The sequence below is a fragment of the Oncorhynchus gorbuscha genome, unplaced genomic scaffold (assembly GCF_021184085.1).
Source record: "Oncorhynchus gorbuscha isolate QuinsamMale2020 ecotype Even-year unplaced genomic scaffold, OgorEven_v1.0 Un_scaffold_2266, whole genome shotgun sequence".
Lineage (NCBI taxonomy): Eukaryota > Metazoa > Chordata > Actinopteri > Salmoniformes > Salmonidae > Oncorhynchus > Oncorhynchus gorbuscha.
In genome coordinates this window covers 30001-57500 of record NW_025746822.1, presented here as the reverse complement: position 1 = coordinate 57500, position 27500 = coordinate 30001, and the positions used below count along the sequence as shown (strand labels likewise).

Here is a 27500-nt window from a genome sequence, read left to right as displayed (position 1 = left end):
ATCACCACCAGAACAACTAGCTTCATCACCACCAGAACAACTAGCTTCATCACCACCTAGACAGACACAACATGACCAGCTTCATCACCACCAGAACAACTAGCTTCATCACCACCTAGACAGACACAACATGACCAGCTTCATCACCACCTAGACAGACACATGACCAGCTTCATCACCACCTAGACAGACACATGACCAGCTTCATCACCACCTAGACAGACACATGACCAGCTTCATCACCACCTAGACAGACAACATGACCAGCTTCATCACCACCTAGACAGACAACATGACTAGCTTCATCACCACCTAGACAGACACATGACCAGCTTCATCACCACCTAGACAGACACATGACCAGCTTCATCACCACCAGAACAACTAGCTTCATCACCACCTAGACAGACAACATGACCAGCTTCATCACCACCTAGACAGACACATGACCAGCTTCATCACCACCAGAACAACTAGCTTCATCACCACCTAGACAGACACATGACCAGCTTCATCACCACCTAGACAGACAACATGACCAGCTTCATCACCACCTAGACAGACAACATGACTAGCTTCATCACCACCTAGACAGACACATGACCAGCTTCATCACCACCTAGACAGACACATGACCAGCTTCATCACCACCAGAACAACTAGCTTCATCACCACCTAGACAGACAACATGACCAGCTTCATCACCACCTAGACAGACAACATGACCAGCTTCATCACCACCTAGACAGACACATGACCAGCTTCATCACCACCAGAACAACTAGCTTCATCACCACCTAGACAGACAACATGACTAGCTTCATCACCACCAGAACAACTAGCTTCATCACCACCTAGACAGACACATGACCAGCTTCATCACCACCTAGACAGACACATGACCAGCTTCATCACCACCTAGACAGACACATGACCAGCTTCATCACCACCAGAACAACTAGCTTCATCACCACCTAGACAGACACATGACCAGCTTCATCACCACCTAGACAGACACATGACCAGCTTCATCATCACCTAGACAGACACAACATGACCAGCTTCATCACCACCTAGACAGACAACATGACCAGCTTCATCACCACCAGAACAACTAGCTTCATCACCACCTAGACAGACACATGACCAGCTTCATCACCACCTAGACAGACACATGACCAGCTTCATCATCACCTAGACAGACACAACATGACCAGCTTCATCACCACCTAGACAGACAACATGACCAGCTTCATCACCACCTACAAGAGGCTGAGTGCCGTTTCAAAAATATTATATTACTCCTGTAATATTGATACTGTAGATCTCCTGTAATATTGATACTGTATATCTCCTGTAATATTGATACTGTAGATCTCCTGTAATATTGATACTGTAGATCTCCTGTAATATTGATACTGTAGATCTCCTGTAATATTGATACTGTAGATCTCCTGTAATATTGATACTGTAGATCTCCTGTAATATTGATACTGTAGATCTCCTGTAATATTGATACTGTAGATCTCCTGTGATATTGATACTGTAGACCTCCTGTAATATTGATACTATAGATCTCCTGTAATATTGATACTATAGATATCCTGTAATATTGACACTGTAGATCACCTGTGATATTCATACTGTAGATCTCCTGTAATATTGATACTGTAGATCTCCTGTAATATTGATACTGTAGATCTCCTGTAATATTGATACTGTAGATCTCCTGTGATATTGATACTGTAGACCTCCTGTAATATTGATACTATAGATCTCCTGTAATATTGATACTATAGATATCCTGTAATATTGACACTGTAGATCTCCTGTGATATTCATACTGTAGATCTCCTGTAATATTGATACTGTAGATCTCCTGTAATATTGATACTGTAGATCTCCTTTAATATTGATACTGTGATATACTGTAGATCTCCTGTAATATTGATACTGTAGATCTCCTGTAATATTGATACTGTAGATCTCCTGTAATATTGATACTGTAGACCTCCTGTAATATTGATACTATAGATCTCCTGTAATATTGATACTATAGATATCCTGTAATATTGACACTGTAGATCTCCTGTGATATTCATACTGTAGATCTCCTGTAATATTGATACTGTAGATCTCCTTTAATATTGATACTGTGATATACTGTAGATCTCCTGTAATATTGATACTGTAGATCTCCTGTAATATTGATACTGTAGACCTCCTGTAATATTGATACTATAGATCTCCTGTAATATTGATACTATAGATCTCCTGTAATATTGATACTATAGATATCCTGTAATATTGACACTGTAGATCTCCTGTGATATTCATACTGTAGATCTCCTGTAATATTGATACTGTAGATCTCCTGTAATATTGATACTGTAGATCTCCTGTAATATTGATACTGTAGATCTCCTGTGATATTGATACTGTAGATCTCCTGTGATATTGATACTGTAGATCTCCTGTGATATTGATACTGTAGATCTCCTGTAATATTGATACTGTAGATCTCCTGTAATATTGATACTGTAGATCTCCTGTAATATTGATACTGTAGATCTCCTGTAATATTGATACTGTAGATCTCCTGTAATATTGATACTGTAGATCTCCTGTAATATTGATACTGTAGATCTCCTGTAATATTGATACTGTAGATCTCCTGTGATATTCATACTGTAGATCTCCTGTAATATTGATACTGTAGATCTCCTTTAATATTGATACTGTGATATACTGTAGATCTCCTGTAATATTGATACTGTAGATCTCCTGTAATATTGATACTGTAGATCTCCTGTGATATTGATACTGTAGACCTCCTGTAATATTGATACTATAGATCTCCTGTAATATTGATACTATAGATATCCTGTAATATTGACACTGTAGATCTCCTGTGATATTCATACTGTAGATCTCCTGTAATATTGATACTGTAGATCTCCTGTAATATTGATACTGTAGATCTCCTTAATATTGATACTGTAGATCTCCTGTAATATTGATACTGTAGATCTCCTGTAATATTGATACTGTAGATCTCCTGTAATATTGATACTGTAGACCTCCTGTAATATTGATACTATAGATCTCCTGTAATATTGATACTATAGATATCCTGTAATATTGACACTGTAGATCTCCTGTGATATTCATACTGTAGATCTCCTGTAATATTGATACTGTAGATCTCCTGTAATATTGATACTGTAGATCTCCTTTAATATTGATACTGTGATATACTGTAGATCTCCTGTAATATTGATACTGTAGATCTCCTGTAATATTGATACTGTAGACCTCCTGTAATATTGATACTATAGATCTCCTGTAATATTGATACTATAGATCTCCTGTAATATTGATACTATAGATATCCTGTAATATTGACACTGTAGATCTCCTGTGATATTCATACTGTAGATCTCCTGTAATATTGATACTGTAGATCTCCTGTAATATTGATACTGTAGATCTCCTGTAATATTGATACTGTAGATCTCCTGTAATATTGATACTGTAGATCTCCTGTAATATTGATACTGTAGATCTCCTGTAATATTGATACTGTAGATCTCCTGTAATATTGATACTGTAGATCTCCTGTAATATTGATACTGTAGATCTCCTGTAATATTGATACTGTAGATCTCCTGTAATATTGATACTGTAGATCTCCTGTAATATTGATACTGTAGATCTCCTGTAATATTGATACTGTAGATCTCCTGTAATATTGATACTGTAGATCTCCTGTAATATTGATACTGTAGATCTCCTGTGATATTCATACTGTAGATCTCCTGTAATATTGATACTGTAGATCTCATTTAATATTGATACTGTGATATACTGTAGATCTCCTGTAATATTGATACTGTAGATCTCCTGTAATATTGATACTGTAGACCTCCTGTAATATTGATACTGTAGATCTCCTGTAATATTGATACTGTAGATCTCCTGTAATATTGATACTGTAGATCTCCTGTAATATTGATACTGTAGATCTCCTGTAATATTGATACTGTAGATCTCCTGTAATATTGATACTGTAGATCTCCTGTAATATTGATACTGTAGATCTCCTGTAATATTGATACTGTAGATCTCCTGTAATATTGATACTGTAGATCTCCTGTGATATTGATACTGTAGATCTCCTGTGATATTGATACTGTAGATCTCCTGTAATATTGATACTGTAGATCTCCTGTAATATTGATACTGTAGATCTCCTGTAATATTGATACTGTAGATCTCCTGTGATATTGATACTGTAGATCTCCTGTAATATTGATACTGTAGATCTCCTGTAATATTGATACTGTAGATCTCCTGTAATATTGATACTGTAGATCTCCTGTAATATTGATACTGTATATCTCCTGTAATATTGATACTGTAGATCTCCTGTAATATTGATACTGTAGATCTCCTGTAATATTGATACTGTAGATCTCCTGTAATATTGATACTGTAGATCTCCTGTAATATTGATACTGTAGATCTCCTGTAATATTGATACTGTAGATCTCCTGTAATATTGATACTGTAGATCTCCTGTAATATTGATACTGTAGATCTCCTGTAATATTGATACTGTAGATCTCCTGTAATATTGATACTGTGATATACTGTAGATCTCCTGTAATATTGATACTGTAGACCTCCTGTAATATTGATACTATAGATCTCCTGTAATATTGATACTGTAGATCTCCTGTAATATTGATACTGTAGACCTCCTGTAATATTGATACTATAGATCTCCTGTAATATTGATACTGTAGATCTCCTGTAATATTGATACTGTAGATCTCCTGTAATATTGATACTGTAGATCTCCTGTAATATTGATACTGTAGATCTCCTGTAATATTGATACTATAGATCTCCTGTAATATTGATACTGTAGATCTCCTGTAATATTGATACTGTAGATCTCCTGTAATATTGATACTGTAGATCTCCTGTAATATTGATACTGTAGATCTCCTGTAATATTGATACTGTAGATCTCCTGTAATATTGATACTGTAGATCTCCTGTAATATTGATACTGTAGATCTCCTGTAATATTGATACTGTAGATCTCCTGTAATATTGATACTGTAGATCTCCTGTAATATTGATACTGTAGATCTCCTGTAATATTGCTACTGCACATTTCGTTGTGAATTCACTGAATTGTTCAACCCAGATGTCGGCCATTTAGGAAGACACTCTTATTCAGAAAGACTTACTTAGTCCATTCAACATGAACAATTATTGTGTGTGTGTGTGATTCAGTGCGTGTGATTCAATGAGTGTGATTCAGTGAGTGTGATTCAGTGCGTGTGATTCGGTGTGTGTGATTCGGTGTGTGTGATTCGGTGCGTGTGATTCGGTGCGTGTGATTCGGTGCGTGTGATTCGGTGCGCGTGATTCGGTGAGTGTGATTCGGTGTGTGTGATTCGGTGTGTGATTCGGTGCGTGGATTCAGTGCCTGGTACCTGTAGGTCGTCGAGCAGGGACCCTCCCAGTGACATCTCTCCCAGAGGCATGTCAGGGTTTGTGCTGTGCAGGAAGCCTTGTACCTCTATACAGATATCTAGAGCTAGACTCTCAGCTCTGTGGACGACCTCTGGGGCTAAAGCTGCTCTGGTTGAATAATACTGCTGTAGACGGTCCTACAGAGAGAGAGAGAGAGAGAGAGAGGTTAGAGGTCAGATATCTAGAGCTAGACTCTCAGCACTGTGGACGAACTCTGGGGCTAAAGCTGCTCTGGTTGAATAATACTGCTGTAGACGGTCCTACAGAGAGAGAGAGGTTAGAGGTCAGATATCTAGAGCTAGACTCTCAGCTCTGTGGATGACCTCTGGGGCTAAAGCTGCTCTGGTTGAATAATACTGCTGGAGACGGTCCTACAGAGAGAGAGAGAGAGAGGTTAGAGGTCAGATATCTAGAGCTAGACTCTCAGCTCTGTGGACGACCTCTGGGGCTAAAGCTGCTCTGGTTGAATAATACTGCTGTAGACGGTCCTACAGAGAGAGAGAGAGAGGTTAGAGGTCAGATATCTAGAGCTAGACTCTCAGCTCTGTGGATGACCTCTGGGGCTAAAGCTGCTCTGGTTGAATAATACTGCTGTAGACGGTCCTACAGAGAAAGCTGCTCTGAGAGACGGTCCTAAGAGAGAGAGGTTAGAGGTCAGATATCTAGAGCTAGACTCTCAGCTCTGTGGACGACCTCTGGGGCTAAAGCTGCTCTGGTTGAATAATACTGCTGTAGACGGTCCTACAGAGAGAGAGAGAGGTTAGAGGTCAGATATCTAGAGCTAGACTCTCAGCTCTGTGGACGACCTCTGGGGCTAAAGCTGCTCTGGTTGAATAATACTGCTGTAGACGGTCCTACAGAGAGAGAGAGAGAGAGAGAGAGAGGTTAGAGGTCAGATATCTAGAGCTAGACTCTCAGCTCTGTGGATGACCTCTGGGGCTAAAGCTGCTCTGGTTGAATAATACTGCTGTAGACGGTCCTACAGAGAAAGAGAGAGAGGTTAGAGGTCAGATATCTAGAGCTAGACTCTCAGCTCTGTGGACGACCTCTGGGGCTAAAGCTGCTCTGGTTGAATAATACTGCTGTAGACGGTCCTACAGAGAGAGGTTAGAGGTCAGATATCTAGAGCTAGACTCTCAGCTCTGTGGATGACCTCTGGGGCTAAAGCTGCTCTGGTTGAATAATACTGCTGTAGACGGTCCTACAGAGAGAGAGAGAGAGAGAGAGAGAGAGGTTAGAGGTCAGATATCTAGAGCTAGACTCTCAGCTCTGTGGACGACCTCTGGGGCTAAAGCTGCTCTGGTTGAATAATACTGCTGTAGACGGTCCTACAGAGAGAGAGAGAGGTTAGAGGTCAGATATCTAGAGCTAGACTCTCAGCTCTGTGGACGACCTCTGGGGCTAAAGCTGCTCTGGTTGAATAATACTGCTGTAGACGGTCCTACAGAGAGAGAGAGAGAGAGAGAGAGAGAGAGAGGTTAGAGGTCAGATATCTAGAGCTAGACTCTCAGCTCTGTGGATGACCTCTGGGGCTAAAGCTGCTCTGGTTGAATAATACTGCTGTAGACGGTCCTACAGAGAGAGAGAGAGAGAGAGGTTAGAGGTCAGATATCTAGAGCTAGACTCTCAGCTCTGTGGACGACCTCTGGTCAACAGGGCAGCTGAATCAAGCGCACCTGCCGCCAACAGGGCAGCTGAATCAAGCGCACCTGCCGCCAACAGGGCAGCTGAATCAAGCGCACCTGCCGCCAACAAGGCAGCTGAATCAAGCGCACCTGCCGCCAACAGGGCAGCTGAATCAAGCGCACCTGCCGCCAACAGGGCAGCTGAATCAAGCGCACCTGCCGCCAACAGACTAATTAAATAATAGGAGCCTAGAGCCTCATCTTTTCTCCAGAAATGGTTGGTGATCCACTTGAAATGTCTTGTAGATGGCCCAGTGGATGAAATGGTTGGTGATCCACTAGGAATGCCTTGAAGATGGCCCAGTGGATGAAATGGTTGGTGATCCACTAGGAATGCCTTGTAGATGGCCCAGTGGATGAAATGGTTGGTGATCCACTAGGAATGCCTTGTAGATGGCCCAGTGGATGAAAACCGACAGGTTGGTGATCCACTAGGAATGCCTTGAAGATGGGCCAGTGGATGAAAACCGACAGGAGAGATGTTCCTACCAGACTGGCTGTAAAGTAACAACATGTGGAAAAATGGTTTTTCGTAGGGTTGTCCCTAGCAGGAATCGAACCCACGATCCTTGACGTTGCAAGTACCACGCTCTACCAATTGGGCCACACAATCAGATCGCACACAGTCATGTTGATGCAATGCAGTCAGCCAGGAACACCAATGTAAACTCCTGGCTAGAGGTCAAGGGTCATACCTGCAGGGTGAGAGACAGCTGTAGGCTCTTGGGTCTCTGGGGCTCTGCTGCGTTGACAGGCTTCTCATTCAGACTAGACTTCTGCTGCTGGGGCTGGCACAGGTCAGCTAGAGAGAGAGGAGAGAGAGGATGGGGTTGGCACAGGTCAGCTAGGGGTGAGAAAGCAGAGAGAGGAGAGAGAGGATGGGGTGAGAAAGAGAGAGGAGAGAGAGGATGGGGTGAGAAAGAGAGAGAGAAGGAGAGGGTGGGGTGAGAAAGAGAGAGGAGAGAGTGGGTGGGGAGAGAAAGAAGAGAGAGGATGGGGTGAGAAAGAGAGAGGAGAGAGTGGGTGGGGTGAGAAAGAGAGAGAGGAGAGAGAGGAAGGGGTGAGAAAGAAGAGAGAGGAGAGGGAGGAAGGGGTGAGAAAGAGAGAGGAGAGAGGGATGGGGTGAGAAAGAGAGAGAGAAGGAGAGGGTGGGGTGAGAAAGAGAGAGAGAAGGAGAGGGTGGGGTGAGAAAGAGAGAGGAGAGAGTGGGTGGGGAGAGAAAGAAGAGAGAGGATGGGGTGAGAAAGAGAGAGGAGAGAGTGGGTGGGGTGAGAAAGAGAGAGAGGAGAGAGAGGATGGGGTGAGAAAGAGAGAGAGAGGATGGGGTGAGAAAGAGAGAGGAGAGAGTGGGTGGGGTGAGAAAGAAGAGAGAGGAGAGAGAGGATGGGGTGAGAAAGAAGAGAGGGAGAGAGAGGATGGGGTGAGAAAGAGAGAGGAGAGAGAGGATGGGTGAGAAAGAGAGAGAGGAGAGAGAGGGTGGGGTGAGAAAGAGAGAGAGAGGAGAGAGAGGGTGGGGTGAGAAAGAGAGAGAGGGTGGGGTGAGAAAGAAGAGAGGAGAGAGGGTGGGGTGAGAAAGAAGAGAGGAGAGAGAGGATGGGGTGAGAAAGAAGAGAGGAGAGAGAGGATGGGTGAGAAAGAGAGAGAGGAGAGAGAGGGTGGGGTGAGAAAGAGAGAGAGGGTGGGGTGAGAAAGAGAGAGGTGTCCTGTACCTTTCTGGATCATTAGTGGTGTGGTAATCAGTGTCCTGTACCTTTCTGGATCATTAGTGGTGTGGTGATCAGTGTCCTGTACCTTTCTGGATCAGTAGTGGTGTAGTAATCAGTGTCCTGCACCTTTCTGGATCATTAGTGGTGTGGTGATCAGTGTCCTGTACCTTTCTGGATCAGTAGTGGTGTGGTGATCAGTGTCCTGTACCTAGTGGTGTGGTGATCAGTGTCCTGTACCTAGTGGTGTGGTAATCAGTGTCCTGTACCTTTCTGGATCATTAGTGGTGTGGTAATCAGTGTCCTGTACCTTTCTGGATCAGTAGTAGTGGTGTGGTAATCAGTGTCCTGTACCTTTCTGGATCATTAGTGGTGTGGTAATCAGTGTCCTGTACCTTTCTGTATCAGTAGTGGTGTAGTGTGGTGATCAGTGTCCTGTACCTTTCTGGATCATTAGTTGTGTGGTAATCAGTGTCCTGTACCTTTCTGGATCATTAGTGGTGTGGTAATCAGTGTCCTGTACCTTTCTGTATCAGTAGTGGTGTAGTGTGGTGATCAGTGTCCTGTACCTTTCTGGATCATTAGTGGTGTGGTGATCAGTGTCCTGTACCTTTCTGGATCATTAGTGGTGTAGTGTGGTGATCAGTGTCCTGTACCTTTCTGGATCAGTAGTGGTGTGGTAATCAGTGTCCTGTACCTTTCTGGATCATTAGTGGTGTGGTGATCAGTGTCCTGTACCTTTCTGGATCATTAGTGGTGTGGTAATCAGTGTCCTGTACCTTTCTGGATCATTAGTGGTGTGGTGATCAGTGTCCTGTACCTAGTGGTGTGGTGATCAGTGTCCTGTACCTTTCTGGATCATTAGTGGTGTGGTGATCAGTGTCCTGTACCTTTCTGGATCATCAGTGGTGTGGTAATCAGTGTCCTGTACCTAGTGGTGTGGTGATCAGTGTCCTGTACCTAGTGGTGTGGTGATCAGTGTCCTGTACCTAGTTGTGTGGTGATCAGTGTCCTGTACCTTTCTGGATCATTAGTTGTGTGGTAATCAGTGTCCTGTACCTTTCTGGATCATTAGTGGTGTGGTAATCAGTGTCCTGTACCTTTCTGGATCATTAGTGGTGTGGTAATCAGTGTCCTGTACCTTTCTGTATCAGTAGTGGTGTGGTGATCAGTGTCCTGTACCTAGTGGTGTGGTGATCAGTGTCCTGTACCTAGTGGTGTGGTGATCAGTGTCCTGTACCTAGTGGTGTGGTGATCAGTGTCCTGTACCTAGTGGTGTGGTGATCAGTGTCCTGTACCTTTCTGGATCATTAGTGGTGTGGTAATCAGTGTCCTGTACCTTTCTGGATCATTAGTGGTGTAGTGTGGTGATCAGTGTCCTGTACCTTTCTGGATCAGTAGTGGTGTAGTGTGGTGATCAGTGTCCTGTACCTTTCTGGATCATTAGTGGTGTAGTGTGGTGATCAGTGTCCTGTACCTTTCTGTATCAGTAGTGGTGTGGTAATCAGTGTCCTGTACCTTTCTGGATCATTAGTGGTGTGGTAATCAGTGTCCTGTACCTTTCTGGATCATTAGTGGTGTAGTGATCAGTGTCCTGTACCTTTCTGGATCAGTAGTGGTGTGGTGATCAGTGTCCTGTACCTTTCTGGATCATTAGTGGTGTAGTGTGGTGATCAGTGTCCTGTACCTTTCTGGATCATTAGTGGTGTGGTGATCAGTGTCCTGTACCTTTCTGGATCATTAGTGGTGTGGTAATCAGTGTCCTGTACCTTTCTGGATCATTAGTGGTGTGGTGATCAGTGTCCTGTACCTTTCTGGATCTGGATCATTAGTGGTGTGGGGAGTGGTACCTAGTGGTAATCAGTGTCCTGTACCTTTCTGGATCATTAGTGGTGTGGTGATCAGTGTCCTGTACCTTTCTGGATCATTAGTGGTGTAGTGTGGTGATCAGTGTCCTGTACCTTTCTGGATCATTAGTGGTGTGGTGATCAGTGTCCTGTACCTTTCTGGATCATTAGTGGTGTGGTAATCAGTGTCCTGTACCTTTCTGGATCATTAGTGGTGTGGTGATCAGTGTCCTGTACCTAGTAGTGTGGTGATCAGTGTCCTGTACCTTTCTGGATCATTAGTGGTGTGGGGATCAGTGTCCTGTACCTTTCTGGATCATTAGTGGTGTGGTGATCAGTGTCCTGTACCTTTCTGGATCATTAGTGGTGTAGTGTGGTAATCAGTGTCCTGTACCTTTCTGGATCAGTAGTGGTGTGGTGATCAGTGTCCTGTACCTTTCTGGATCATTAGTGGTGTGGTGATCAGTGTCCTGTACCTTTCTGGATCATCAGTGGTGTGGTGATCAGTGTCCTGTACCTTTCTGGATCATTAGTGGTGTGGTGATCAGTGTCCTGTACCTTTCTGGATCATTAGTGGTGTGGTAATCAGTGTCCTGTACCTTTCTGGATCATTAGTGGTGTAGTGTGGTAATCAGTGTCCTGTACCTTTCTGGATCAGTAGTGGTGTGGTAATCAGTGTCCTGTACCTTTCTGGATCATTAGTGGTGTAGTGTGGTGATCAGTGTCCTGTACCTTTCTGGATCATTAGTGGTGTGGTAATCAGTGTCCTGTACCTTTCTGGATCAGTAGTGGTGTGGTGATCAGTGTCCTGTACCTTTCTGGATCATTAGTGGTGTGGTGATCAGTGTCCTGTACCTTTCTGTATCAGTAGTGGTGTGGTGATCAGTGTCCTGTACCTAGTGGTGTGGTGATCAGTGTCCTGTACCTTTCTGGATCATTAGTGGTGTAGTGTGGTGATCAGTGTCCTGTACCTTTCTGTATCAGTAGTGGTGTGGTAATCAGTGTCCTGTACCTTTCTGGATCATTAGTGGTGTAGTGTGGTGATCAGTGTCCTGTACCTTTCTGGATCATTAGTGGTGTGGTGATCAGTGTCCTGTACCTTTCTGGATCAGTAGTGGTGTAGTGTGGTAATCAGTGTCCTGTACCTTTCTGGATCATTAGTGGTGTAGTGATCAGTGTCCTGTACCTTTCTGGATCAGTAGTGGTGTGGTAATCAGTGTCCTGTACCTTTCTGGATCATTAGTGGTGTAGTGATCAGTGTCCTGTACCTTTCTGGATCATTAGTGGTGTGGTAATCAGTGTCCTGTACCTTTCTGGATCATTAGTGGTGTAGTGTGGTAATCAGTGTCCTGTACCTTTCTGGATCATCAGTGGTGTGGTAATCAGTGTCCTGTACCTTTCTGGATCATTAGTGGTGTGGTAATCAGTGTCCTGTACCTTTCTGGATCAGTAGTGGTGTGGTAATCAGTGTCCTGTACCTTTCTGTGGTTTGGTTGCCTTGGCGACATGTTTCATGACCACACTCTCCAGCCCCTTCCTTATGGACTTGGGGGAGGCGGAGACTAAGCCAAGCTCCTCCCAGCTCTCTGACATCTTCTGTTCCACCTTCTCGTCCTCCGCCGCTCGGCCCGCACGTTCTATCAACTACAGACACATTATAAACCTGCACGTTCTATCAACTACAGACACATTATAAACCTGCACGTTCTATCAACTACAGACACATTATAAACCTGCACGTTCTATCAACTACAGACACATTATAAACCTGCACGTTGTATCAACTACAGACACATTATAAACCTGCACGTTCTATCAACTACAGACACATTATAAACCTGCACGTTGTATCAACTACAGACACATTATAAACCTGCACGTTCTATCAACTACAGACACATTATAAACCTGCACGTTCTATCAACTACAGACACATTATAAACCTGCACGTTCTATCAACTACAGACACAGACACATTATAAACCTGCACATTCTATCAACTACAGACACAGACACATTATAAACCTGCACGTTCTATCAACTACAGACACATTATAAACCTGCACGTTGTATCAACTACAGACACATTATAAACCTGCACGTTCTATCAACTACAGACACATTATAAACCTGCACGTTCTATCAACTACAGACACATTATAAACCTGCACGTTCTATCAACTACAGACACATTATAAACCTGCACGTTCTATCAACTACAGACACAGACACATTATAAACCTGCACGTTGTATCAACTACAGACACATTATAAACCTGCACGTTCTATCAACTACAGACACATTATAAACCTGCACGTTCTATCAACTACAGACACATTATAAACCTGCACGTTCTATCAACTACAGACACATTATAAACCTGCACGTTGTATCAACTACAGACACATTATAAACCTGCACGTTCTATCAACTACAGACACATTATAAACCTGCACGTTCTATCAACTACAGACACATTATAAACCTGCACGTTGTATCAACTACAGACACATTATAAACCTGCACGTTGTATCAACTACAGACACAGACACATTATAAACCTGCACGTTCTATCAACTACAGACACATTATAAACCTGCACGTTGTATCAACTACAGACACATTATAAACCTGCACGTTGTATCAACTACAGACACATTATAAACCTGCACGTTCTATCAACTACAGACACATTATAAACCTGCACGTTCTATCAACTACAGACACATTATAAACCTGCACGTTGTATCAACTACAGACACATTATAAACCTGCACGTTCTATCAACTACAGACACATTATAAACCTGCACGTTCTATCAACTACAGACACATTATAAACCTGCACGTTCTATCAACTACAGACACATTATAAACCTGCACGTTCTATCAACTACAGACACATTATAAACCTGCACGTTCTATCAACTACAGACACATTATAAACCTGCACGTTGTATCAACTACAGACACATTATAAACCTGCACGTTCTATCAACTACAGACACATTATAAACCTGCACGTTCTATCAACTACAGACACATTATAAACCTGCACGTTCTATCAACTACAGACACATTATAAACCTGCACGTTCTATCAACTACAGACACATTATAAACCTGCACGTTCTATCAACTACAGACACATTATAAACCTGCACGTTGTATCAACTACAGACACATTATAAACCTGCACGTTCTATCAACTACAGACACATTATAAACCTGCACGTTGTATCAACTACAGACACATTATAAACCTGCACGTTGTATCAACTACAGACACATTATAAACCTGCACGTTGTATCAACTACAGACACAGACACATTATAAACCTGCACGTTGTATCAACTACAGACACATTATAAACCTGCACGTTGTATCAACTACAGACACAGACACATTATAAACCTGCACGTTCTATCAACTACAGACACATTATAAACCTGCACGTTCTATCAACTACAGACACATTATAAACCTGCACGTTCTATCAACTACAGACACATTATAAACCTGCACGTTCTATCAACTACAGACACATTATAAACCTGCACGTTCTATCAACTACAGACACATTATAAACCTGCACGTTGTATCAACTACAGACACATTATAAACCTGCACGTTGTATCAACTACAGACACATTATAAACCTGCACGTTGTATCAACTACAGACACATTATAAACCTGCACGTTGTATCAACTACAGACACATTATAAACCTGCACGTTGTATCAACTACAGACATATTATAAACCTGCACGTTGTATCAACTACAGACACATTATAAACCTGCACGTTCTATCAACTACAGACACATTATAAACCTGCACGTTGAATCAACTACAGACACATTATAAACCTGCACGTTGTATCAACTACAGACACATTATAAACCTGCACGTTGTATCAACTACAGACACAGACACATTATAAACCTGCACGTTGTATCAACTACAGACACAGACACATTATAAACCTGCACGTTGTATCAACTACAGACACATTATAAACCTGCACGTTCTATCAACTACAGACACATTATAAACCTGCACGTTGTATCAACTACAGACACATTATAAACCTGCACGTTGTATCAACTACAGACACATTATAAACCTGCACGTTCTATCAACTACAGACACATTATAAACCTGCACGTTCTATCAACTACAGACACATTATAAACCTGCACGTTGTATCAACTACAGACACATTATAAACCTGCACGTTCTATCAACTACAGACACATTATAAACCTGCACGTTCTATCAACTACAGACACATTATAAACCTGCACGTTGTATCAACTACAGACACATTATAAACCTGCACGTTCTATCAACTACAGACACATTATAAACCTGCACGTTGTATCAACTACAGACACATTATAAACCTGCACGTTCTATCAACTACAGACACATTATAAACCTGCACGTTGTATCAACTACAAACACATTATAAACCTGCACGTTGTATCAACTACAGACACATTATAAACCTGCACGTTGTATCAACTACAGACACATTATAAACCTGCACGTTGTATCAACTACAGACACATTATAAACCTGCACGTTGTATCAACTACAGACACATTATAAACCTGCACATTCTATCAACTACAGACACAGACACATTATAAACCTGCACGTTGTATCAACTACAGACACATTATAAACCTGCACGTTCTATCAACTACAGACACATTATAAACCTGCACGTTGTATCAACTACAGACACATTATAAACCTGCACGTTCTATCAACTACAGACACATTATAAACCTGCACGTTGTATCAACTACAGACAAATTATAAACCTGCACGTTCTATCAACTACAGACACATTATAAACCTGCACTTTCTATCAACTACAGACACATTATAAACCTGCACGTTCTATCAACTACAGACACATTATAAACCTGCACGTTGTATCAACTACAGACACATTATAAACCTGCACGTTGTATCAACTACAGACACATTATAAACCTGCACGTTGTATCAACTACAGACACATTATAAACCTGCACGTTGTATCAACTACAGACACATTATAAACCTGCACGTTGTATCAACTACAGACACATTATAAACCTGCACGTTCTATCAACTACAGACACAGACACATTATAAACCTGCACGTTGTATCAACTACAGACACAGACACATTATAAACCTGCACGTTGTATCAACTACAGACACATTATAAACCTGCACGTTGTATCAACTACAGACACATTATAAACCTGCACGTTGTATCAACTACAGACACATTATAAACCTGCACGTTCTATCAACTACAGACACATTATAAACCTGCACGTTGTATCAACTACAGACACATTATAAACCTGCACGTTGTATCAACAACAGACACATTATAAACCTGAACTACCATCGTTCAGACACACACATATGCGCTCTCTCACACACACACAGGCCCTGTTTGAGCGCATAAAATCTGTGATGCATTGTGGGTAAATTGTGACTGACTTAAATACCTACAAAACGGTAATGAGTAATTATGATGCTAGATTATTTTGAAAGTTTCTCTCTCTCTCTCTCACCCTCTTGACAGCCAACGTAGCGATGCCCAGCACCGCGGCCCCTCCCACTCCCAGGACCAATCGAGCATTAGCCAGCAGGAAGTTTATCACCACGGCGATGCCCTTCTCGCCCCGGCTCCTCCCCCACCGGAAGTCCATCACTTCCTGTCCCGCAGAGTCACCTGATAGAAACAAGAAACAGAGAGAGATGACTTTCCGTTTCTGTCGAGGGATATATATGTATAGGCAGGGGCGTAACTTTCACTGGGGAGATGCCCCCCTCACCCCCATTCTGAAATGGCATTTTTGTCCCCCCCCAGTTTTATCATTGGAATGTGATACAAAACGAGGCTTTAGGACCATGCAGACGCCTCTGAGCAGTCGGGTTTGGAGTGTTTATCCTGCTGGAATTTAAAAAAATATACAGTACCAGTCAAAAGTTTAGAGACGCCTCCTCATTCAAGGGTTTTTCTTTATTTTTACTATTTTCTACATTGTTGAATAATAGTGAAGACATCAAAACTATGAAATAACACATATGGAATTATGTAGTAACCAAAAAAGTGTTAAACAAATCCAAATATATGTTAGATTCTTCAGAGTTGCCACCCTTTGCCTTGATGACAGCTTTGCACACTCTTGGAATTCTCTCAACCAGCTTCATGAGGAATGCTTTTACAACAGTCTTGAAGGAGTTCCCACATATGCTGAGCACTTGTTGGCTGTTTTTCCTTCACTCTGCGTTCCAACTCATCCCAAACCATCTCAATTGGGTTGAGGTCGGGTGATTGTGGAGGCCAGGTCATCTGATGCAGCACTCCATCACCCTCCTTCTTGGTCAAATAGGCCTTACACAGCCAGGAGGTGTGTTAGGATCTGACAGGTCTAGGTCCTAGAGACTGAACCAGTCAACACCAGAGATAGGAGGTGACAGGTCTAGGTCCTAGAGACAGAACCAGTCCTGTCAGTCAACACCAGAGATAGGAGGTGACAGGTCTAGGTCCTAGAGACTGAACCAGACCTGTCAGTCAACACCAGAGATAGGAGGTGACAGGTCTAGGTCCTAGAGACTGAACCAGTCATGTCAGTCAACACCAGAAATAGGAGGTGACAGGTCTAGGTCCTAGAGACTGAACCAGTCAACACCAGAGACAGGAGATGACAGGTCTAGGTCCCGGAGACTGAACCAGTCCTGTCAGTCAACACCAGAGATAGGAGGTGACAGGTCTAGGTCCCGGAGACTGAACCAGTCAACACCAGAGACAGGAGGTGACAGGTCTAGGTCCCGGAGACTGAACCAGTCCTGTCAGTCAACACCAGAGATAGGAGGTGACAGGTCTAGGTCCTAGAGACTGAACCAGTAAACACCAGAGACAGGAGGTGACAGGTCTAGGTCCTAGAGACTGAACCAGTCAACACCAGAGACAGGAGGTGACAGGTCTAGGTCCCGGAGACTGAACCAGTCAACACCAGAGACAGGAGGTGACAGGTCTAGGTCCCGGAGACTGAACCAGTCAACACCAGAGACAGGAGGTGACAGGTCTAGGTCCCGGAGACTGAACCAGTCCTGTCAGTCAACACCAGAGATAGGAGGTGACAGGTCTAGGTCCTAGAGACTGAACCAGTAAACACCAGAGACAGGAGGTGACAGGTCTAGGTCCTAGAGACTGAACCAGTCCTGTCAGTCAACACCAGAGATAGGAGGTGACAGGTCTAGGTCCCGGAGACTGAACCAGTCAACACCAGAGACAGGAGGTGACAGGTCTAGGTCCCGGAGACTGAACCAGTCAACACCAGAGACAGGAGGTGACAGGTCTAGGTCCCGGAGACTGAACCAGTCCTGTCAGTCAACACCAGAGATAGGAGGTGACAGGTCTAGGTCCTAGAGACTGAACCAGTAAACACCAGAGACAGGAGGTGACAGGTCTAGGTCCTAGAGACTGAACCAGTCCTGTCAGTCAACACCAGAGATAGGAGGTGACAGGTCTAGGTCCCGGAGACTGAACCAGTCAACACCAGAGACAGGAGGTGACAGGTCTAGGTCCCGGAGACTGAACCAGTCCTGTCAGTCAACACCAGAGATAGGAGGTGACAGGTCTAGGTCCTAGAGACTGAACCAGTAAACACCAGAGACAGGAGGTGACAGGTCTAGGTCCTAGAGACTGAACCAGTCAACACCAGAGACAGGAGGTGACAGGTCTAGGTCCCGGAGACTGAACCAGTCAACACCAGAGACAGGAGGTGACAGGTCTAGGTCCCGGAGACTGAACCAGTCAACACCAGAGACAGGAGGTGACAGGTCTAGGTCCCGGAGACTGAACCAGTCCTGTCAGTCAACACCAGAGATAGGAGGTGACAGGTCTAGGTCCTAGAGACTGAACCAGTAAACACCAGAGACAGGAGGTGACAGGTCTAGGTCCTAGAGACTGAACCAGTCCTGTCAGTCAACACCAGAGATAGGAGGTGACAGGTCTAGGTCCTAGAGACTGAACCAGTCAACACCAGAGATAGGAGGTGACAGGTCTAGGTCCCGGAGACTGAACCAGTCCTATCTCTGGTGTTGACTGACAGGCCTGTGTCACACTTTCCTTTCCCAGCTCTTACGTGACCGTTTTCTGTTGGTGTCATATTTATCTCCTGCTGCACCTGGCAGACAGAAATAGCCTCAGCAGATCACTCTGACAGAAAGCAGAGTCAGATGTCCCCTTGGCTACGCTGGCACTGGACGGAGCCCAAGACTTCAGCCCAAATGGCACCCTATTCTCTATGGGCCCTGGCCAAAAGTAGTGCACTCTATAGGGAAAAGGGTGCTATGGGCCCTGGCCAAAAGTAGTGCATTATATAGGGAAATGGGTGCTAGGGCCCTGGCCAAAAGTAGTGCACTATATAGGGAAAAGGGTGCTAGGGCCCTGGCCAAAAGTAGTGCACTATATATGGAAATTGGTGTCATTTGGGATTCAGACCAGTCTATTTAAAGACTGAGATGAGCTCCATTTGTGCAGGTCACATTATATTCCAGCTACTGTATATTCCTGGACCTGCTCAGATATAACAACCACCAACCAACTACCAGGGACCAGAAGCTTAAAGTCCAAACTCTCTACATATAGTATCTGCCATGGACCATATTGACTTATTCTCCCTGTGTCAGTATGTGCAACCCGAGACACCTTTGTCCAATTCCAAATTCCAGGCATCAGCTGAGAAGGGAGCTATTCATTCACCAAATGTTGACCCTTTTCCAGTACAATAACACACATCAACATAACGGGGGTCGATATATCTAACTCGCTGTAGCCATATCTATTGACAATGTTAAGGAGGACGTGTTCAGCCTGAGATAGTAGTTACAAAGCTAATACAGGTGAAACGTCCTCTGTTTATCTCCCCTTCGCCCAGTGTTTAATTGCAGCTGGTCTGGTTAGGTGGGATGGGCGCCGTACATTGAAATGTTTGTTTTGAAACGAGCTAGGTTAGCTGGTTAGCAGTAAATCAACTATTCGTAAAAACGCTGTAATGCTGTGAAAAGACATTACGTTAGTAATGTTACTGTGAAAAGACATTACGTTAGCTAGCTAAGTTAGCCACATTACGTTAGCTAGCTAAGTTAGCCACATTACGTTAGCTAGCTAAGTTAGCCACATTACGTTAGCCACATTACGTTAGCCAGCTCCAGCTGTTGTTATCATTTAGCTTAGCTGTTCGGGGACAACTCACCAATCTACAACTTCTGCTATATTGTATTCAAACTCCAATCCATTTTGTTAAAATAAAAATAAATATAAAAGAACCGTTATTTAGCCGACTAGTCGACCATATCTTGTGTTTTGATTTTCTGTCACCATGAAAAGAAGCCACGTCATACATAGTTACCGTTGCCTAGGGTCGGATCCCCCCGCAGACGTCATCGGATGGCGCATATACAATATATTAAAACATATTTAAAATATATAATGTTCTTAGATTAAAAATGTACAATATATTAAAACATATTTAAAATATATATAAATATATATATATAATGTTCTTAGATTTCAAAATAAATAAATATATAATGTTCTTAGATTAAAAATGTAAAATATATTCAAACATATTTAAAAAATATATATATATATAATGTTCTTATATTAAAAATGTACAATATATTAAAACATATTTAAAATATATATAAATATATAATGTTCTTAGATTAAAAATGTACAATATATTAAAACATATTTAATATATATATATATATATATATAATGTTCTTAGATTAAAAATGTACAATATATTAAAACATATTTAAAATATATATAAATATAATGTTCTTAGATTAAAAATGTACAATATATTAAAACATATTTAATATATATATATATATATAATGTTCTTAGATTAAAAATGTACAATATATTAAAACATATTTAAATATATATAAATATATAATGTTCTTAGATTAAAAATGTACAATATATTAAAACATATTTAAAAAATATATATATATATATAATGTTCTTAGATTTCAAAATAAATAAATATATAATGTTCTTAGATTAAAAATGTAAAATATATTCAAACATATTTAAAATATATATATATATATAATGTTCTTATATTAAAAATGTACAATATATTAAAACATATTTAAAATATATATAAATATATAATGTTCTTAGATTAAAAATGTACAATATATTAAAACATATTTAAAATATATATAAATATAATGTTCTTAGATGACACCTAAAATACCTGTCAAGGTTGTAAGATCTGGCAGGCGGGACAAAAAAGGTGTTAGAATTGTAGGTATATGCATGTCCCTTAAGGTCCTTGTGTAATTGTAATGTGATATTGTACGCCCTAGCTCGATCGTCCATTGTTTGTAATCTATGTATGCTTGTGTTCCCTCGTGTGTGTTTATGTATTGATTTGTTGTTAATAAAAATGTCAGAGGAACACGCCCATTACATTGTCCATGTAATTGACAACCAGGCGGACCAATGGCAGGAGACGTTATGTTCTGACGTTGACGTTTGGGGTCTTTGCAGCTGAAGGGTTGTAGTTATACATTTGCCTGCGTTCAACCAGTTAGCAAGTTGGACATTTCAGAGTTTCCTAGTATTTACTAGTACGTGAACGCGGTATTACCTTTTCAATTTGCGGAGAACATTTATTCGACCTGGTTTTGATCATTAATTACCGTATAATCCCGCATTTTTCATCTTTGTTGTTGTGTTTATTATGGATCCCCATTAGTGCCTGCCAAGGCAGCAGCTACTCTTCCTGGGGTTTATTATGGATCCCCGTTAGTTCCTGTCAAGGCAGCAGCTACTCTTCCTGGGGTTTATTATGGATCCCCATTAGGTCCTGACAAGACAGCAGCTACTCTTCCTGGAGTTTATTATGGATCCCCATTAGTTCCTGTCAAGGCAGCAGCTACTCTTCCTGGGGTTTATTATGGATCCCCATTAGTTCCTGCCAAGGCAGCAGCTACTCTTCCTGGGTCCAGCAACATTTTTACCTGTTATTTAAATGTGATTCTACTGCTGCATCAGTTACCTGATGTGGAATAGAGTTCCATGTATTCATGGCTCTATGTAGCACTGTGCACCTCCCATGGTCTGTTCTGGACATGGGGGACTGTGAAGAAACCTCTGGTGGCATGTCTTGTGGGGTGGGTGTCTGAGCTGTGTGACAGTAGTTTAAACAGACCTCTGGTGGGTGTCTGAGCTGTGTGACAGTAGTTTAAACAGACCTCTGGTGGGTGTCTGAGCTGTGTGACAGTAGTTTAAACAGACCTCTGGTGGCATGTCTTGTGGGGTATGTATGGGTGTCTGAGCTGTGTGCCAGTAGTTTAAACAGACCTCTGGTGGCATGTCTTGTGGGGTATGTATGGGAGTCTGAGCTGTGTGTTAGTAGTTTAAACAGACCTCTGGTGGCATGTCTTGTGTCTTAAACAGAGAGCTCGGTGCATTCAGCATGTCAATACCTCTTAGAAAAACAAGTAGTGATGAAGTCAAACCTCTACTCTACTTTGAGCCAGAAGAGATTGACATGCATGTCATTCATATTCGCTCCATGTGCATTTAAGGGCCAAGTCCTCTTTGTGGCCCCAGAGTACACAGTAGATCAGTAAATCATTATTGTCAATATCAGTGTGTTTTGTGATGACTGAGCCATCTGACTCATTGAATGATGGAGCAGAGTTGACCCTTTTTATCCTGCATTTCATTTAAGCTCCAAGGTTTTTTCACCGGTCAAGGGTCCCGTTGGGTTGAGCTCCAAACAGCTAGAACAGCTGCACACCTGGGCCTGTCACTCTCTGGGGCTGCCACTCTCTGGGCCTGTTCCTCTCTGGGCCTGTTCCTCTCTGGGCCTGTCACTCTCTGGGCCTGTCACTCTCTGGGCCTGTCACTCTCTCTGGGCCTGTCACTCTCTCTGGGCCTGTCACTCTCTCTGGGCCTGTCACTCTCTCTGGGCCTGTCACTCTCTCTGGGCCTGTCACTCTCTGGGCCTGTCACTCTCTCTGGGCCTGTCACTCTCTCTGGGCCTGTCACTCTCTCTGGGCCTGTCACTCTCTCTGGGCCTGTCACTCTCTCTGGGCCTGTCACTCTCTCTGGGCCTGTCACTCTCTCTGGGCCTAGACCTGTCCAGTTGAGCCTGTCACTCTGGACCTAGACCTGTCCCGCTGAGCCTGTCACTCTGGACCTAGACTTGTCCAGTTGAGCCTGTCACTCTGGACCTAGACCTGTCACTCTGGACTTAGACTTGTCCAGTTGAGCCTGTCACTCTGGACCTAGACCTGTCCCACTGAGCCTGTCACTCTGGACCTAGACCTGTCCCATTGAGCCTGTCCAATTCTCCCAGGAGTAGAACTTTACAACCACTAACTCTGGTCCTGTCCCTCTGGTCCAGTCCCACTCTGGTCCTGTCCACCTCTCCCAGAAGGAGTAGAACTTCACAACCACTAACTCTGGTCCTGTCCCACTCTGGTCCGGTCCACCTCTCCCAGGAGTAGAACTTCACAACCACTAACTCTGGTCCTGTCCCACTCTGGTCCGGTCCACCTCTCCCAGGAGTAGAACTTTACAACCACTAACTCTGGTGCCGTCCCACTCTGGTCCGGTCCACCTCTCCCAGGAGTAGAACTTTACAACCACTAACTCTGGTCCTGTCCCACTCTGGTCCTGTCCCACACTGGTCCGGTCCACCTCTCCCAGGAGTATAACTTCACAACCACTAACTCTGGTCCAGTCCCACTCTGGTCCGGTCCACCTCTCCCAGGAGTATAACTTCACAACCACTAACTCTGGTCCTGTCCCACTCTGGTCCTGTCCCACTCTGGTCCGGTCCCACTCTGGTCCAGTCCACCTCTCCCAGGAGTATAACTTTAAAACCACTCAGTCCAATAAGAAGAGAAACAGTTTAGGAAGATATTATTTTAAAACGGAAGCATTTTTGTGGAACAGTTCATTTTTTTACAGTTTAAACTAAAACCTAAACAGATCATTACTATTATGTATCAGTCCACAGTTCTTTATACATAGACCCTGTCAGTCAAACAGCAGGTTTATACAACAGGGCTTCACTGAACAAACCCCCCTGGTCGAACAGCAGGTTTACAACAGGGCTTCACTGAACAAACCCCCTGGTCGAACAGCAGGTTTACAACAGGGCTTCACTGAACAAACCCCCTGGTCGAACAGCAGGTTTACAACAGGGCTTCACTGAACAAACCCCCTGGTCGAACAGCAGGCTTACAACAGGGCTTCACTGAACAAACCCCCTGGTCGAACAGCAGGCTTACAACAGGGCTTCACTGAACAAACCCCCTGGTCGAACAGCAGGTTTACAACAGGGCTTCACTGAACAAACCCCCCCCACACTCACATGCAACCAAAAATGGCTTCCTGTAGTGAACTAGGTTTGACCAGGACCCATTGGGCTACCCCCCCTCCCCCGGTCTAGCAAAGTGCACAGCACAGGGAACAGTGTACCAATAGGACATGTTAGAGTCCACGGTTCCTCTGTGTAACAGGCAGTAAACCAGCCAGTCAGTCAGCTCTGTTCATAAATGGTCTTTAAACTGTACATCTTATTACAAACCATGTTACATACATATCATCATCATCATGGCATCTCAACAGACACACACTAAGAGGTCAGCCCACTCCCAAACAGCTCCCTGTTCCCTATTATAGTGCACTACTTTAGCCACTATGTTTTAGGTGTTATCTCAACAGACACACACTAAGAGGTCAGCCCACTCCCAAACAGCTCCCTGTTCCCTATTATAGTGCACTACTTTAGCCACTATGTTTTAGGTGTTATCTCAACAGACACACACTAAGAGGTGAGCCCACTCCCAAACAGCTTCCTGTTCCCTATTATAGTGCACTACTTTAGCCACTATGTTTTAGGTGTTATCTCAACAGACACACACTAAGAGGTCAGCCCACTCCCAAACAGCTCCCTGTTCCCTATTATAGTGCACTACTTTAGCCACTATGTTTTAGGTGTTATCTCAACAGACACACACTAAGAGGTCAGCCCACTCCCAAACAGCTCCCTGTTCCCTATTATAGTGCACTACTTTAGCCACTATGTTTTAGGTGTTATCTCAACAGACACACACTAAGAGGTCAGCCCTAGTGTTACCTAGGGAACAGGATGGTGGCTGACCCCTCTGGCCAGTAGTAGTGTTACCTAGGGAACAGGATGGTGGCTGACCCCTCTGGCCAGTAGTAGTGTTACCTAGGGAACAGGATGGTGGCTGACAGCTCTGGCCAGTAGTAGTGTTACCTAGGGAACAGGATGGTGGCTGACAGCTCTGGCCAGTAGTAGTGTTACCTAGGGAACAGGATGGTGGCTGACCCCTCTGGCCAGTAGTAGTGTTACCTAGGGAACAGGATGGTGGCTGACCCCTCTGGCCAGTAGTAGTGTTACCTAGGGAACAGGATGGTGGCTGACCCCTCTGGCCAGTAGTAGTGTTACCTAGGGAACAGGATGGTGGCTGACCCCTCTGGCCAGTAGTAGTGTTACCTAGGGAACAGGATGGTGGCTGACCCCTCTGGCCAGTAGTAGTGTTACCTAGGGAACAGGATGGTGGCTGACCCCTCTGGCCAGTAGTAGTGTTACCTAGGGAACAGGATGGTGGCTGACCCCTCTGGCCAGTAGTAGTGTTACCTAGGGAACAGGATGGTGGCTGACCCCTCTGGCCAGTAGTAGTGTTACCTAGGGAACAGGATGGTGGCTGACCCCTCTGGCCAGTAGTAGTGTTACCTAGGGAACAGGATGGTGGCTGATCCCTCTGGCCAGTAGTAGTGTTACCTAGGGAACAGGATGGTGGCTGACCCCTCTGGCCAGTAGTAGTGTTACCTAGGGAACAGGATGGTGGCTGACCCTCTGGCCAGTAGTAGTGTTACCTAGGGAACAGGATGGTGGCTGACCCCTCTGGCCAGTAGTAGTGTTACCTAGGGAACAGGATGGTGGCTGACCCCTCTGGCCAGTAGTAGTGTTACCTAGGGAACAGGATGCCGTTTGAGCTGAACAATAAAAAGGGATATAGCATAGATATATGTTTTCTAGAATATGCAACAGAAAGTTTGATTGGCCGGTCGGACCGGTGAAGGGGGTTGACATGGTTACCATGGTTACAGCGGGACGTAACGTGTGGAAAAACGCTCAGGTAGAAATATGCTGTGTAGAAGAAACACGCCTCTCTGACAGACGTAGAATAAGGAACCGTGGTCGGCTCTTATCCGTGACATTTCTAGCTGCTCACGTTTCACACCGTTTCACAACGTTTCGGCGACTGAACGTGGTCCCTGGTCAGGTGTTCAGCTGTAACCACGGTTACACCCTTAATTAAAGTCCTGGAGGGAGGAGGGGTTGAAAAACGTACTGCCGTGACTCCACCCCTCTGAAACGTTTCATTAAGTCTACGGGCCAAATCAGCACCTGAGAATTGGTGATTTGTCTAATTGATCAGCACAGCGGAAATAACAGCTCCTCGCGAATCCAACAGTCTGTGGACAGACAGCTACTTATGCCATTTATGTTAGGTGCATATGTCCACAAGAGAACGAGCCCCCCCGCCCCCTACCCTCGCCCCCCGTCCGTCAGCCAAACTAACAATAAAATAACTAACAATCAAACAATAGGAAAAGTCAAGGTAAAGAGGAAGTAAAAGAGGTGACTGTAACAACAGGTCCTGTAGTAAACAACATAACATGCAGGAGGGAGGGGCTTAGAGAAACTAGAGGAAGATGTAGCTCTGGTCCAAGGCGCTACTACTGTCCCCCCCCCAGGCAGACGGAGGAGGGGGGAGGGGCTTAGAGAAACTAGAGGAAGATGTAGCTCTGGTCCAAGGCGTTACTACCTCCCTATAATGGAGGGGGGTGACAGGGTAGATCACTGACCCAGGAACAGATACTACCTCTCTATAATGGAGGGGGGTGACAGGGTAGATCACTGACCCAGGAACAGATACTACCTCTCTATAATGGAGGGGGGTGACAGGGTAGATCACTGACCCAGGAACAGATACTACCTCTCTATAATGGAGGGGGTGACAGGGTAGATCACTGACCCAGGAACAGATACTACCTCTCTATAATGGAGGGGGGTGACAGGGTAGATCACTGACCCAGGAACAGATACTACCTCCCTATAATGGAGGGGGGTGACAGGGTAGATCACTGACCCAGGAACAGATACTACCTCTCTATAATGGAGGGGGGTGACAGGGTAGATCACTGACCCAGGAACAGATACTACCTCCCTATAATGGAGGGGGGTGACAGGGTAGATCACTGACCCAGGAACAGATACTACCTCCCTATAATGGAGGGGGGTGACAGGGTAGATCACTGACCCAGGAACAGATACTACCTCTCTATAATGGAGGGGGTGACAGGGTAGATCACTGACCCAGGAACAGATACTACCTCCCTATAATGGAGGGGGGTGACAGGGTAGATCACTGACCCAGGAACAGATACTACCTCTCTATAATGGAGGGGGGTGACAGGGTAGATCACTGACCCAGGAACAGATACTACCTCCCTATAATGGAGGGGGGTGACAGGGTAGATCACTGACCCAGGAACAGATACTACCTCTCTATAATGGTTCAGGGTGACAGGGTAGATCACTGACCCAGGAACA

At 43.9% G+C, this 27500-nt stretch overlaps 2 protein-coding genes across 2 annotated transcripts in view; both read right to left on the bottom strand.

Moving 5' to 3' along the window:
- Positions 1 to 20230, bottom strand: part of LOC124025524 (mitochondrial dynamics protein MID51-like) — a 28611-nt gene extending 8381 nt beyond the window's left edge. The window contains exons 1-6 of the mRNA XM_046338910.1: positions 20067 to 20230; positions 16371 to 16531; positions 12264 to 12429; positions 7931 to 8079; positions 6082 to 6153; positions 5511 to 5687 (exon numbers count right to left, since the gene is read on the bottom strand). Coding sequence (XP_046194866.1) covers positions 5511 to 5687; positions 6082 to 6153; positions 7931 to 8079; positions 12264 to 12429; positions 16371 to 16508 — 702 coding nt within the window. The 5' untranslated portion in view covers positions 16509 to 16531; positions 20067 to 20230. The remainder of the gene's footprint in view (positions 1 to 5510; positions 5688 to 6081; positions 6154 to 7930; positions 8080 to 12263; positions 12430 to 16370; positions 16532 to 20066) is intronic.
- A 3525-nt stretch (positions 20231 to 23755) lies between these two features.
- On the bottom strand, positions 23756 to 26854 carry LOC124025525 (secreted protein C-like). Its single transcript, XM_046338911.1, has 2 exons — positions 25781 to 26854; positions 23756 to 25733 (listed from the first exon to the last, which is right to left on the bottom strand). The coding sequence occupies exons 1-2, from the start codon at positions 25980 to 25982 to the stop codon at positions 24952 to 24954; spliced, it is 984 nt and encodes a 327-aa protein (XP_046194867.1). The 5' UTR covers positions 25983 to 26854; the 3' UTR covers positions 23756 to 24951.
- Positions 26855 to 27500: the final 646 nt, after the last annotated feature.

What these genes read in the sequence shown, in the direction of transcription:
- LOC124025525 (XM_046338911.1), bottom strand. Translation starts at nt 25,982, where the DNA reads ATGGTAACCATGTCAACCCCCTTCACCGGTCCGACCGGCCAATCAAAC. An exon ending in CACTACTACTGGCCAGAGGG is followed by an intron (nt 25,734 to 25,780) that starts GTCAGCCACCAT and finishes ACTGGCCAGAGG; the next exon opens with GTCAGCCACCATCCTGTTCC.